Here is a 14,993-nt window from a genome sequence, read left to right on the forward strand (position 1 = left end):
ATGCCTGTTTTGCGCAGTGCTCTAGACTCTTGTTTCAGGGGGCTCTATGGTTTGTGTGGTCAGCCAGCAGTGGAAAAAAAACATGGAAATTGAATTAGCAGTGTTAGAGTTGAATTTCAAAGGGCTAAGTTACATCTAGAGGGTTACAATAAAGAAGGGAAGATTAAAGTATGTTCGAGGCTCTGTTTTCTTGACTCTTTCATGACTAGGGCTTTGCTGCTGAGTTGAAACCTGAGTGCTTTTCTACCCCAAACCATTTTCTCTCCCTGAGGTGTGTAGATGAGCTCATTTCTATGTAAATATGTCTCAGCTGAAAATTCAGATAGGAAAACAGATGCTTCTGACAGAAGTTCCTCTAACAGCAGAGAATGAAATGTTTTCAGAGCAAAATCCTTGTCCTGGGTTTCAAAATCAAGGTCAGACTGAAGCGTTGATATGGCTTTAGTGTATATATCCATTGGAGAGAGCTTATAAGCATCACTATTTTCTGTGTGCTGAAATTATGCCTTCTTGTGGAACTGCTGGTGCTGTTCTGCATTCCTCCTGCTTTGTACACAGAAATGAAAACAAACCACTGTGACCAAGAATGGCAATAGCACAAATCAGTGAGGCGTGCAAGAGATCGGCTCAGGACATCTGCAGAAGCACTCCATCCAAATATTTGAGGTGGCAGCTAGCAGGTGGTTTTTTCAATATCCAGTTCATATTCTATTTTTGGTGCAGGGTACATTTTCATTTAGTGTTTTGGTTTGGGATGGGCCATATTTGTAATATCAAATATCTCAAAATGCGTTTTCAGTGTCGTGTACCCCAAATGTAATGGCACTGGGTATATCATCTAGCCAGTCTGTCATGTTTCATGGAATCAGAGTCACCCTTGATTCCTGACAGCTCTTCCTGGGCTGCTGAGGGCTGAGAGTGATGCCTGGGACGGGCTGAAGGGGCAGGGTTGGATGGTGTCAGGTCAGTGCGCAGCTGAAGAGTTCTCTCTAGCGGTTGGTTGTGGGTAGTGAGGACAGACAGCAAAGTGCCCTGAATTAAGGAAAGGGTACTCATCTGTAGCAACTGGGAAAAGGGAGAAACACCGAGTAAGGTGAGGAAAGGAAGCTGACCTTTAAATTATAGAAAACAATAGTTGTAATGTGCTAGAAGCCAAGAATAAAATGTCTTTTCTCTAACAATCATTTATTTTCTTATTGCTGCTGTTGCAGTACAGCAGTGGATGGTGTTATGCTATTCATAGCACCATCCTTCCACTGGCCTGAAGTGAGGGGTGATGGACAGCAAGAATCCATGGAATTTCCGAGGAGATGGGGTGCACTTTGATCTCTTGATTGCCAAGCAAGAACTGCCACAGCTGCTTCCTTCTGAGTATCTGTGGTGAATTAGTTTCCTCTGGTCACAGTGACTCACACTGATTTAGCAGTGACTTTACCAAAGACAAGGCTCAAAATAAGTTGCATGCTCAGTCTGCAGGTTTGGCGAAATGTTTATTAAGGCAGTGATTAAAAATTAATGAGAAAATTGTGAGAAAATTCCTACTTTACATGCTGACAAATCCTAGAAGTATAGAAAAGAAATGGAAGCATTTGAAAAGAGTATGAGCAAGGGGTTTTGGAAGAATTGAGGGAATTAAATAACATTTAATAAGAAGACCAGGGAGATTGGGAAGTATAACCTCGTTAACCCTTGTATTTTAATTGGGATCCCAAAAGCCTTTGTATGCTGTTGTACAACAGCATGGCAGTTTATACATACTGCTACTGCTTGCATCTTTAAAAATGTACCACTTTTCTTCTCCAGAAATTCCAGGGTTTAAGCCAGCTCCATTGTTTACCTAGCAGAAACATCCTGCAATGTTGAGCATCATTGGTATGACAGTTGTGTATGTAAACTGTTCCAGAGTGTTTTGCTTTACTGTTAACTCAGTGAGACCAGTCAGAAATGGCAGTGGAAATTGCAGATACAACAGCTGGATTCTGGTAGAACTGGATTACTTCAAATAGGAATGTGTTTTCTGTTGTAGAGATTGATGCTTAATTTCATCTGCATTGGGGAGAGATTGTTCATTCAAGTAGACAGCAAAGAAATGTACATTCATACAGGGCTGGATTATTTATTTCCCAGATTCCCAGGGATTTGAAATGTCCAACAAGTAACAGAAAAATTAGGTGAATAGTCTGTTATTTTATAGATAAGTATAAGCTCTGTATGTCTGTGTATGATTTATTTTAAGGGTATCTGGTGTCTTATTTTTGCTTAATTGTAATGATACTTAGCTTTCCAGAAATACCTGGATGACTAGTTAAGCATTTTTTAAAAATAAAAATAACTCAGCCATTTCCTAATTTAGGTACATTTGCCTGCCTAGCAAGACATCTTATTGTAACATGGTAGAGTACACATGATGTTTTTTGAAAAGATTTCACTGGAGTGTAGCAAATTATCTTCATTTCAAGCAGAATTGTGATTCTCATCTGAGCTGGTTGGCTGTTTGCCAGGAAATGCATGTTTGAGCTCAGAGCAGTTGGAAAGTTGCATACCAGTGTGTCAGTGTATCTCTGTTACATAAAACATCATTTTTCTGTTTGAAAAACCAGTGGTGTCCTGTAAGCCTAGAAACAGCAATGTCTTCTTCTACCTGTCTTGTAACATACCTGTGAAAACCAAATCCCCTATGTGTGTGTCAAAACTTGTAGCAGGGGAGGCTGGGAGAGAGCAAATATGCAGGCAAGGGAATAAACATGGCATTTTTGTTATCTGAATTTGATAAATATAGTTTGGGAATGATAGAGTAAAGAGTGGTGAGTCAGTTTTGCCTGGTCATCTCCAGTGACTGAAAATAACTTGTTATTCCAACCCTTTTATCCCTTCATTCCTTTCTCTCCACATATTTTTATGTTTTATTTATAGCTCGGCCAGCTTTTCCTTTGCAATTTGTAAAATAACCCTTCAGAGTCAGGGAGGGAAGACTGAGGAGCAGCAGCTCCTGGGCAGTCTTGTGGATAGAGCCACTGGATCATTCCCTGTTGCTGTGGCTGGATCCCCCCTTTCCTGCACATCCTTCTTCATCTGCACAGAGATTCATTCCTCTTTTAACAGGCAGCCTCGGTTCCTGAAGTCATTAATGGGTTTGTGCTGACAGGAGCCACGTGAGGTGTTTCAAACCAGCTGGCTGTGACTGTGACAGCAGCAGGGTCAGAGGCCTCAGGTCTGGAGAGGTGGGAAGGCTGAGTTTTCTCAGTGAAACCTCAGTGGAGGCTGTAAGCTGTCCTGAAACACATGAAATCCACCAGCACGACCCATACTTGCATGTATCCTGCAAAGCACAGCTGTGTAAACAATGCTTGCAATAATTCTGAGCTAAATCTTCTGTGTTTTGCCTCAATTCCCGTGCCCAGCATTTTTGTCCAGTTTAATCCACAACCTACGGGTCAGTTTAGCACTTCTTAACTTGCAGATCGGGAAAAGACACTTCTTGACCTACTCTTAGGTCTTCCACAGTACTGACTTTTTACAGCATAACTGGACTAATCCATATTAAACCATCTGATTTGGTCTGGAGAGGAGGAAAGGAGCTGGCAGGCTTGACTGCAGTCCTCCTTATTAATTTATCAATGGAGAGGGCAAGGGGAGAGGTGTGTTCAAGCAATAAATGTGAATCATAAAATCACAGAATGGTTTGGGTTGGAAGGGACCTTAAAGATCATTGGGTTCTAAGTGCTCTGCCATGGGCAGGGACATCTTCACTAGATTCAGGTTTCTCCAATCCCCATCGAGCCTGGCCTTGAACACTTCAAGTGATGGGGCATCTACAGCTTCTTTGGGCCAATGTGAGCCAGTGCTTTACCACCCCCACAGCAAGGAATTTCTTCCTAGTATCTAATCTAACCCTACCCTCCTTCACTTTAAAGCCATTCCTGTTTGTCCTGTCACTACTTGCCTTGTTAAAAGTGCCTCTCCAGCTCTCTTGTAGCCCCCCTCAGCTACTGAAGGTGCTCTAAGGTCTCCACAGGGCTCTTCTCTGGGCTGAGCAGCCCCAACTCTTTCAGCCTGTCTGTAGCAGAGATGTTCCAGCATTCTGAGCATCTTCATGGCCTCTGCTGGCCTTACTCCAACAGGCCCATGTCTTTCTAATGCTGGGGTCCCACCAGCTGGATGCAGCACTCCAGGTGAGGTCTCACTAGTGTGAAACAGGGAGAGCTTTCTAATGCTGGGGATCCCACAGCTGGATGCAGCACTCCAGGTGGGGTCTCACTAGTGTGAAACAGGGAGAGAATCCCCTCCCTGCACCTGCTGGCCACAGTGCTTGGGATGCAGCCCAGGATGCAGCTGGTGGAGCCAATGAACAGACACCAGCCTGGGGTGTGAGAATCTCAGGCTTTGTCACAGGTAAGAATGGAAAAACAAGAAGCTAGTAGGAATGTTAGTACTAGATGCCTGTGTATGGACTTACTGAGACCATTTTGGAAAATTCTGCTGGTTCCAGCACCCATGCTTTGAAAAGTATATTGGAATATTAGAAGAGATTGAGAGAGCTACTGAAGGGGTTTGAGCTCTAAAAGCCATGTTTCATATTGAGATCTCAGCAATTAAGTAGGTTTAGTTTGTTCAGGAGCAACTTGCAAGGTTGACAGATCATACCACCACTTACCTCTGTGAGCAGACAGGTCTCTAATTTAGCCAAGTTACGTGGTCAGGAAGTAGAAGTACAAAAATAATGCACACAGACACATGCACGCCCCCCTGATTAATGAGGGGAACTGCTTGTCTCATGGTTAAAAGCTTTAGGGCAGTGGGGGATGTCTGTCTCACCACATCCCATGACAGAACCGAAAGCATTGTGCATAAGCTCCTGTGTCATTCGGGAGATCAGATTAGATGATGATAACATTCCTCTGGTCTTAGAATAATTAAATGAGGTATTTACAAAGATTTCAAAGTCAAATCTGATCTCCTTCCCCACCTCCGCCCTCTCAGCAGCTTCAGTTAGTGGTATTGTTTACATATTAATGAGATGTAGCATCAGGCTGCAAAACTATGTGATTTAAATATATTTAGCAACAGAATTAAGCACATGTAATGGTTGCTGATAGCCGTGAGGATGTCCTTACATCTCTTGGTCTCTGTACTGTCTGGGATGGAGGTACCTGGTATGGGATCCCAGTAGTCCTCTGCTCCTGTATGCAGCACCCAGAGCACATTTCCTTCCTGCTGGGCAGCAGAAAGCAGACAGAGCTGGCTCCCACCCTCAGGGACCAGAGGGGCAGTGTCCTTAACTCCTTACTGTCAGCAGGTGGAAGGGCTCCCTCTCTCCTTGTATCACAATGCCAGTGGAAAATCAGATAGGTACAGAAAGAATTGGTATGCAGGATCACTCTTCTCTGTTAATCAAAGCAGCATTATCATTCTGTCTTTTTTTGTTTGCTTATTTGATTGCTACACTTACCTAAAAAAGATTTCCAATAACTACTGAGTTGAAAGTGATTTAGATTAACCCCAGCTGACACCGCTGCTTTAAAGAGGGCTGCCTGAAGTTTTAAATCCTCACAAGCATGATACTTCCCAGGAGGAGCTGTAAATCCTTGAAGCTGCTCCCTCCTGATACTGTGTTCTCAAAGAAAAATCACTCAAATCTTGCGAGCCAAGACTGTAATATTTCCCAGTAAGCAGTTTTAGATAGCTTTTGTTTTAATGTCCAGAAGTATATCCGTATTTAAGGCTAACATAAAATACTCAGATATTGTATAACCTGACAAGTTTTCTTCTTTCCATCTTTTCTTTCATTATCTTGCTGATCAGTTTATTTACAGAAGTGCCAAGCCTCCTCCATCGGGTTTGCTAAGGAAATGTGAAGAGGGTGGAGGATATTAAGGCATAGGTGGGCAAGCAACAGCCAGTGTTTCATGGAAACCTGGAAATACATGAAATATCTGGAGCTGTGCAATGAAGGGACAGGTATGTCACTTTGCAGCAGAAAGCAGTTATATTGAGTGGGAGGTAGGATGGACAAGGGCCTCACATATAAGTTTCACTTTCAACAGATCAGCTAAATTTAAGAATGGATATTCTGTTGTGAGAGCATCTCTGTGAGAGCTGAGCCCATGGTGGCTCAGCAGCTCATCAGCTGCTGTTCTGAGAGGTACCCTGGTTAAGAATAGCATCTTATCTGCTGGATCAGAGCAGGGAAAGAGCCATTATAATCCTTGTGAGGTGCAAAGGAATGTCAATGATAGCCAAAGTAGGACAAATTAGGGCTGCTGAGATCCTTGGTAGGGATGGAAATGGGTAACAGCCACCCCCGTTAATGCCAAGGAGACTTGAATTCACCTTTGAGGCTGCTGAGAGTCTGAGCAGTTCATTGCATGGATTTGCCTTGGGGGCATGCTCCTTTTTAGCTCACTGGTAGTCATTTTGGCTTTCAGAGCTCCTGTTCTGAGTCACTATTTTGGCCCTGGTTTGTACAGATCCCTTAGTCTCACAGTAGCTTGCTCAGCATTGCTGGGTAGGAGCAAGCAAGTGTCCTTGTGGTTGGTGTGAGTCAGAACTGAGGAACAGACTCTGCTTGAGCTCCCAAGCAAAGCTTTAGCACAGGGAATGGGTCCATCCATCCATCCATCCATCCATCCATCCATCCATCCATCCATCCATCCAGGACCAGGGGCTGGGTCCATCCCACTTACTTGGGATTGTGCTGTAGGGCTGAGCTTCACCTCTGGTAGTTGTCTCCAGTTGTAGCTACACTGCAATATTCTCTTTGTGAATGTGTTTGAAGGAAGCTGAAAATCATTTAATCCTGCCTTTCACATTCAGGCTGGATTTTTTTCCCCTGGAATTAAAATACTGTGCTGGCATCATATTATTGAACACGCAATTAAAAGTAATTTTCAGTTTACCTGTAACATCTTTATTTTGAACCTAGTAAGAGGCTCTTGGTTGTAAATTTTTATGATAAGTGATGAGATAAAAGATGCTGGCTAGCTGTGCCAGTGTACAGTGCACATGTATTGTGTGTGAGCATATTGGGAATGTGTGCTCAGGTTTGCTGGGGCAGGGGGTTGCAGAAACTGAGCTGTACAGGGCTACCAGATGCTGTAGGATAAAAATTCTGGTTGAACAATTGGTGTAGTGAAAGAAAACATCCTCATTTTTCCTTGGAAGTGTTTTTTTAGAAGCCATGTCTTTCTCTGATGCTGGTGTTTTGGTCCTGAGCCTGGTCAAGTTCTCCCCGTGCCACCTCTGAATCTAGAGCCCAAAGCAACCAGCTGTGCATTGTAATTGCCTGAAGTAATGTCGTGTATCAAGGGACCTGAACTATAAATAACTTTGATTGGGCACAGAAAGTTCAGTAAGTTAAAGAATAGTGCTTTTGAGGCATTTTGTCATCCCAAAATGGAGACTGCCACATGGATTAATCATCGTCTGCATGTTGTGCAGTTTACAGCCGCTTAACAATAGTTAGAAATAAACTTTATATTCACCCCTGAGCACTGCAGTAAGCTTTCCTTTTCTGAGGTGCTCTTATAAAGCATAGGACAAAATATTATTCTTGGGTAGGAAGGAGACATAGTTCTACTTCTGCAGGAAGAAAGTCATGGAACTGTAAAGCTACCGAAATCAGTGTCTCCTCCCTGAGGAGCTGGGCTACGTGCCTGATGTTTTAGCCTAAATAGCAGTTTCTTAGCTTAATTAGATTTCAGATGCAAATCTCTGAACATTATTTGATTTCCTTTGTCCTTCACTCCTTCCTCAACGGGTCATGGATACTCACAGGATAAAGATGACCCCTCAGATGTCACTGAAAATATTGCAAGAAGTGTCTTGTTCTCCTCAGTTTCTCTGAGCTGTGAACAGATATGTTTGCTTACTTGTTTTTTGACCCACCAGAGATGTAGAATGATGTGGTTTCCCATGGGGGAAATTTTTTTTTCAAAACAAGCAGAAACAGGTTGTTGAAGCAGGTCTTTAAATCCAGGTGGAAAAAGCATCCTTAAGTCAGTGACTGCCCCGTGTCTTCACTTCTGATCACTTGATTTTCTGCTTGACTGGCACTTTGCTATGGATCTGAGACCCGTGTTGTTAAATATCTCCAGATTGCAGAGACAACAGCCTAACTGCACAGGGAAAGAGACAGTAAAGATGCTCAAAGGATGCAGGTTCAGAGCAGCCTGATTAAACCTAGCCTAAGGGAATTTTGTCCCTTTCTCATGAATGGTCTACCTTTGTCTGCTGTGGTGACTTTTCTTCCTTTTAGCAGATTGTCTTGTAGCTTGCCTTGCCAGGGAATTAAAGCTTCAGGCTGCCATTTGTGTGGAGTTATTAAATATGGATGAACCAAGCAAGGGGACTCCTGCATGTGAAACCTGGTATTCTGGTCATCTCTCTTTCTGATATTTCTGCTCTCTCAGATATGCTAAATATACCCTTGAAGTTTCTTTTCTTCTTGTGTAAAATACACTTTCATAGGTGAATCTTGCAGCTGGAATTAGGAGACTGGTTCCAGCTGGACACAGAGCAGGCCATGTAATCATTCTTTGCCTCAGTTTCCCCATGTGTCATGTTGAAGCAGGAATATCCACCCTCCTCTGTGCAGCTCTTTGAGCTTTATTTCTGGGTGACTAAGGAGCCATAATGTAGTCTAAACCTTCTGCAGTGTGGTGGGAAGCCCTTCTGGAAGGTATCTTGTCTGAGGAGGCTGTGGATCCATAGGCAAGGAGTGGAGGCTTTCCTGTTTCTGATCAGGAATTGAGGGGAGAAATATACCTGCATGCTAAAGACATCAGAGCAGCTCCCAGAGTGCAGGGAGTCCTGCCAGTCCTGCTTGCACAGAGTCAGAAAATCTGTGTCTTAAGCAGATCTGATGATTTATTACCTGTGGTCTGTGTGCCAGTGGCCCTTAAGTGTAAAGCCTGGATTTTTCAAGTAGTTCATGTAGCTGGCAGACTGATAGTTTAGCTGCCCAGACATGAATGACTGCAAGATGTGCAAGAAACTCATCTGGCCAAAAACTCATTTCATGAAAGTCTTTTTTTGATGCAAGGATATCAGGAAGGCTGGACTTCTCTAGCCTCCCTTTTTGGGGTAAAGTGTGTAGGTTTTATGTTCCACTAGTCCTGGGGAGCTAGGGAGGACCAGGAGGAGGGAGGCTGTAAGATATGGAAATCTCTTGGAGGTTTATGTAGCAGCCCTTCCCCTGGTTGGGCCAGGAAGTAAGGGATGGGTGTCTGTCCTGCAGGATGACTGTAAATCTGATGGTAGGAATATTTGGAATACGGGAGTTAAAATGCAAGCTGTTGTCAAAACTAAAATGTTTTGTGCTAAGGTGCAACAGGCTGGCAATTATTTCCCTTTGTAAGGGCTGAGTTTCTGAGATGTGATCAATTTTGGCATCTCTTGGAAGGAGATCTGATAGGTTTTACCTGTGCAGAGCACAGAGAGCACAGGGATTGTCTGCTCAGTTCAGAGGTGATCCCAGAGCTAGACAAAAGATGGAATATTGAGTTTTGCTCTGATAGACCTCCAAGAAGCCACATAAATCTCTTTACAACCCCAAGTAACCTACCACAAAACTGTCTGAGAGAGATTGCTTCAAGACAGCACAGTTATAAAATACTCTGAAAGGCTGAATAGGGCTTTTCCCCCTCTTGTGATATTTGGTGTTGAACTTTAGATACATCATTTTGAACATGGCCTTTTAAAGTAACTTTCTATTCTGGCCCTGTCATTTTTAGGGCTGTAAAGGAAAACTAAAATGCCAGGGAAGGAGAGGAAATGAAAATGAAGAGTGGGGCTAAAGAGTAGGTTTTGATCATCTTTGCAAGAAGTGGCATCATCTGTGAGAACAAAAGTCTTCAATTGCTGCAACTGGAGACAGCTTTTAGTCTCCAATTCTATTTTGCCCAGAGCCAGCCAGCCAAATAAAAACAGCAACATAAATCACTGCTGGCAGAACTTAGCAGTTATGCAACGTCCAGTGCACCACATGCCTATTTTTAGATCAGTTTTACACTAGCAGAATTCACTTTATGAAATCTAAAAAGAATGTCTGTTCGGAGGCTGGGGGATAAAGACAGTATTTAGAAAGTGCAAAATGTAAAAACACTTAGTACAAGGATGCTCTAGCAAGCCCTGCTTTGGCAATACTGATATCCTTTCCAAAAATGTTGGCTCAATCAGGCATGCTAATGAAGACTAGGGGGGTTTTTCATCAATAGCCCCTTGAATTTCTAATTGCAATTGCTATTTGAATGGTTAGCTGTGCTCCCTTTACCCAAACAGCTGAACATCAGACTCACATACAGTGCTCGTTATCCAAGACCAGATGTGCCTCTTCTCTCCTTTACATTTGACTTAATTCTCTTACTATTGTAATTCTGCATTAGTTTGTACTGTGTATAATCTTGTTCCCAAAGCTTTTTGTTCAGATTCAGAACAGGCAATGATTGGGAAAAGTTTGACCTTTCAGCCTTTAGATAGTCTAGCAGATGAAACACAGTCTGCATAGTTAATGTATCTCTGGGATTTCTGGGATTTCTGCCATAATTTTGGCAGTTTTCAATCGTGTCTTGAAGCAGATTAGTATCCTGACTGTTGCATGATCTGTATTGATCTTTCTTCCCCCAAACCTTTCTTCTAGGTGACAACCTCGATGCCATCCATGACATAACCGTGGCGTACCCCCAAAACATTCCTCAGACAGAGAAGCACCTTTTGAGAGGAAACTTCCCAAAGGAGATCCACTTCCACGTCCAGAGATACCCCATAGAGACAGTGCCCACTTCCAAGGAGGAGCTGCAGCTTTGGTGCCGGCAGCGCTGGGAAGAGAAGGAGGAGAGACTGCGGCGCTTCTACGAAGGTGGAAGGTGCTTCAGTGCAGCTGGGCAGAGCATTGTCCCACCCTGCAAATCCGAGCTCAGGGTCCTGGCGGTGAAGTGCGCCTCCCTCCTCTACTGGACGGTGTTCCCGCTGGGAATGCTGGCGCTGCTCTACCTGTACAGCTTTGCACAGTGGTACTTTGCGGCCATGGTCGTCTTTTTCGTTGCGCAGCAAAAGATATTTGGTGGGCTGGAACTCATTGAACTCGCTTGCCATCAGTATTTTAAAAAGCAACAGAAATTTCACGACGCGAAAGTAAAAATCAATTAGTTCCAGGGGAGAGGAAGGGTGGTTTTGGGAATGCCCTGCAAATTTTATGCACAGGGAACAATTTTTGCATGAGAAGTGTCTTTTACTATCGCCATTGTTAGACGTTTGCACATGATTCTGTGAAGAGAAAGAAAAATGTTAGTTGTTGCTACGCGTGAAAATGGTAGTTTCTAATCTCTGAATGTAGTTTCAACATTGCTCTCACAAGCAGCTAGCAGCTGCATTCTGCTGTCATTGAGAAACAAATTGCTGGATTACTGAACAATCATAAGGACATTAATAAATGTGATGTGCACTGAAGTTTCATGTAGAAACCCAAACAATTCAGCAAAGAAAGGCAGATGTATGATTTCTTTAGAGTTGGTGTGAAGTAAGCACCGAATTTGGAAAACTAGTAAGTTTTGATGGTAGATGAAAGTTGAAGGAGAAGTTGTTCTGTTTCTTTTTTCTATTTAAAATACTCAAACTTATTTTTTAGTAATATTTTTGCATAAGCTTTTCCACACACTACTGAACCTACCAACTATTCAACTATCCTGGCTTGGTCACTCAGGAGGATTTTTAAGCCTTGCAGTCTTGTGTCATACTGCAGAAAGCAGTACAGTGCTCACTCTGCCTCCATTGCTGATTATTTAATAGACCTGTGCAGCTAAGTTTTTATCTCTCACTGTTTCATACTGTTCTAGTCTCCCTGTTAGCTGTGGGAGACGTGTTCCTACTGTAGTATGCAGAGCTGCAGGATAGAGGAGCTGGTTTTTTATTGGTTTATTGGTATTTTTTTCTCACAGAGGCAAAAATAGCTGTTTGTCTCAGTAACTGGTAAATGTTTATAAAAAAGGCTTCCTTGTATCCTCATAGACATTCTTTGGTTGAAAACATTTTATTTAGCTTTCAGAATAGGCAAGATAGCTTTTTTCTTTTTTAAATTTTTTGTAATATTAATTTTGGTTTTCACATTGCTTCCTCTGGCATTTCACATGTCCATGTACACAAGCAGGAAGACTGCTTGTCTCTTGCATGTCAGACAGACCTGTTGAAGTGCAAGAGTTTTCTCCCTGGTGGTACAAGAGATGGGTTTGAGTTTTGGACTTAGCCCAGGGAAGAGCTGGGTGTGAGTTTTGGACTTAGCACAGGGAAGAGCTGCATCTTCCCTTTGCATACTGGCTTTGTTTCCTGATGACATCATTACTATTTCAACCTCCTTCGCGACTTTTGGTACTTTCCCTTATTTTCATGACATTCACAAAACCTGAAGTCTTAAACTCAGACAAGGCTCTTTGAAGTGCATCCCTTGTCATATATAATAAAAATAATGTTCATGCTTACATAGAAAAAGACAAAAACATTGCCAGCACTTTGGAGATATTTCAGGTCTTCAGGTTAAATTGTTTTGCAACCTCCAAAATTTTAGACAACTTGAACAATTGCATTGCTGCAAAACCTTCCTGACTTACTAAATATTTGTTTTTTATTGCATGAGGGCTTGTTTGAGCTGGACCCAGATGGTCTGTCTCTGTTTGTTGGGTGGTGTTGATGTGAAATGTGAAAGTCCAGAGTGCAAACTGTACCTCGTGTGCTGCGTGTCTCAAGTGTTGGGCTGCCATGGTGGATACACCTGTTTGCTCCTAAATTACAACACTAAGCATGTTGTCTAATGTGTTTGTTTTAAAGACCATTTTTTGGACAAATCACCAGCCTCTATTCAACTGTCCCTTGCAAGGTGACAGGTCTTTTTTAATCTGTGCTTATAATAACTAATTGTTTATTATGCGGAAAGTACTTGAAGCCATCTGGTTTACTCCAAATTTTTAAATCCCTTTTTTCTTAAAAATAAATAAAAGTAGGTTTATATTTAGGGTTATATTGCTTAATGATTTTTTCATGTATGTATTTGTGTACCTGACAAATGGTGTTGCATTGTCATGAGTGGAAGGAGGTCTTTTTTTAAAGCAGTTCTGTGATCTCACAGGCATGGTTGCAGCTTAAACTTCCATAGCCTGTCTTCTCTTCAGCCAATACCCTGCACATTCAGGTAACCCCCTGCAAGGGAAAGCCTAAAAACCTCATTTGTGGTTAATGCAGAGGAGACCTAAAAGGCTTCTTCCAGTCTGTCCTGAGCCACGGCTGTGCTTTCATACCAGGAGTAACCATAGCCAGCCTACTCCAATAGCCTTAACATCATCTTCAGGAATGACTTCAGAGGACAGGTTCCATGTGTTGGTGACATAAAATACCAGCTATGCTTTTCTCAGTCGTTCAGAGAACTTTGTGGTGTCATCAGATGTACCAGGAACATCAGTGTGAGTCTTGGTCATGGCACGGTTCAGGATTTATGGCTCTGTGTAATTCAAGTTGGGCTCTGAAAATGAGGTCAGTGCAATCCATCGTTGACCCTTACAAGGGATTTCCTCCCAGCTGGAGCCAAACATGTAGCCTACTGTAATGTGGTAAAAACATCCTGCAAAATCTGTAATTCATCTTCCTCCCTCATGTGTTTGGATCAAAGAGGAAGAATAATCTGCTTTTCAGCTGGTAATGTCATGTTTGCAATGCCCAACTCCATGATGCAGAGTGAGTGGTAAGTGAAGAATCCTCCTCCATGTGTTTGATGTAGATGTTTAGATTATGTGCATCATTTTTCAGATCAATTAGAAATGCAAGATGGGGAAAATGTTGAATAAAAACTAAAAGTTTTATGGATGAAGAAGCTTCATTGTTTAAAAAGTGATTAAGGAACGGGGGGGAGGATTTTTCTGTGAATGCTTTTTTTCCGTCTGATGAAAATGTAGCTTTTTAATCAAAAGGTTCTGATACAAAGATCTCTTGGAGACTACTTTGTTCCTACCCTGCCTCTCTTTCCAAAGATCACAAAGTTGGCATTTAAGGACGTGGTGGACTTGGCAGTGCTGGGTTTACAGTTAGACCCAGTGATCTGTTCTCACCTAAATCACTCTGTGATTCTGTGCTGGGTGAATCACTCGGATATTTTTTCAATGCTGTTGGGATAAAGGTGCTAGTCCTCCAGGAATCCCATAGCCCTCTTCCATGGGACATGGATTGGTGCTGGGTCTCATTTCAGTAGCAGGTTTGTCCCAGTTCACCTTCTCTTGCAGTGCCAGCAGCTGCCCCTGTGAGCTCTGTCTGCAGGGCCTGCAGTCTTGCTGGGTCTTGCATGCATTGTTTGGGATCAGTGCTCTGCTTTAAGGATGCTGCTCCCCTTTGCTCAGTCAAATGTTTCCTCATCAGCATCAGGGGGTTTCTTTCTCTCTGCTCAGAACAGAAGGTTGAAATCCTGCTGTCTCTGTGTCTTCAGGCTCATCTGGGTAGTAGGATGTCAGACCAAGACATTTTTCTCTTGACTTCAAAGCTGCAAGGCCCAAAGCTGGTCTGTAAGGTGTTGTCTTAATCATAGGAAATGTAGTTTCTAGTTTTGTGCATTGCATCAATCGGTGTTGTTTAAAAAAGATCTGTGTTTTGATAACTTGATTTTATATGTGCACTGTGTGAAAGGAAACACCAGGACACTACAAACCTACAGAAAGCCTTAGTTTTCAGATTTCACTGATGATATTATTAGAATGTTTTAACCATGTACCAGTTACTCTACAGCAACAATAAAAACCTGAAGCATTGAATGTGTTTAATTTTGCTGTTCTCTTTTTACTGCACCTGTAAGGAACAAACCTTGTCTCCAGTGGCATGGCTGGCTGGCTCGGGCAGACTGGTGTCTGTTTCCATGCTTGACTCGTGGATTGTGGCTGTTGAGGGAGGAGAGCTCCCCATCTCCCCGTGGGAGGTTGGAAAGGGGTGTCTGGCTCTACCCTCCCTTCCAGCTTCTTCATGTGAAG

General features: G+C 42.7%; 1 protein-coding gene across 4 annotated transcripts in view; it reads left to right on the forward strand.

The window, feature by feature from the left end:
* LCLAT1 (lysocardiolipin acyltransferase 1) overlaps positions 1-14,789 on the forward strand; it is a 117,399-nt gene extending 102,610 nt beyond the window's left edge. For all 4 annotated transcript variants that reach the window (XM_039707337.1, XM_039707338.1, XM_039707339.1 and 1 more), the window contains one exon: positions 10,637-14,789. In XM_039707337.1, the coding sequence (XP_039563271.1) occupies positions 10,637-11,145 (509 nt within the window). In that variant the 3' untranslated portion in view covers positions 11,146-14,789. The remainder of the gene's footprint in view (positions 1-10,636) is intronic.
* Positions 14,790-14,993: the final 204 nt, after the last annotated feature.

Source organism: Passer montanus, unplaced genomic scaffold (genome assembly GCF_014805655.1).
Source record: "Passer montanus isolate IOZ18808 unplaced genomic scaffold, ASM1480565v1 scaffold2, whole genome shotgun sequence".
NCBI lineage: Eukaryota > Metazoa > Chordata > Aves > Passeriformes > Passeridae > Passer > Passer montanus.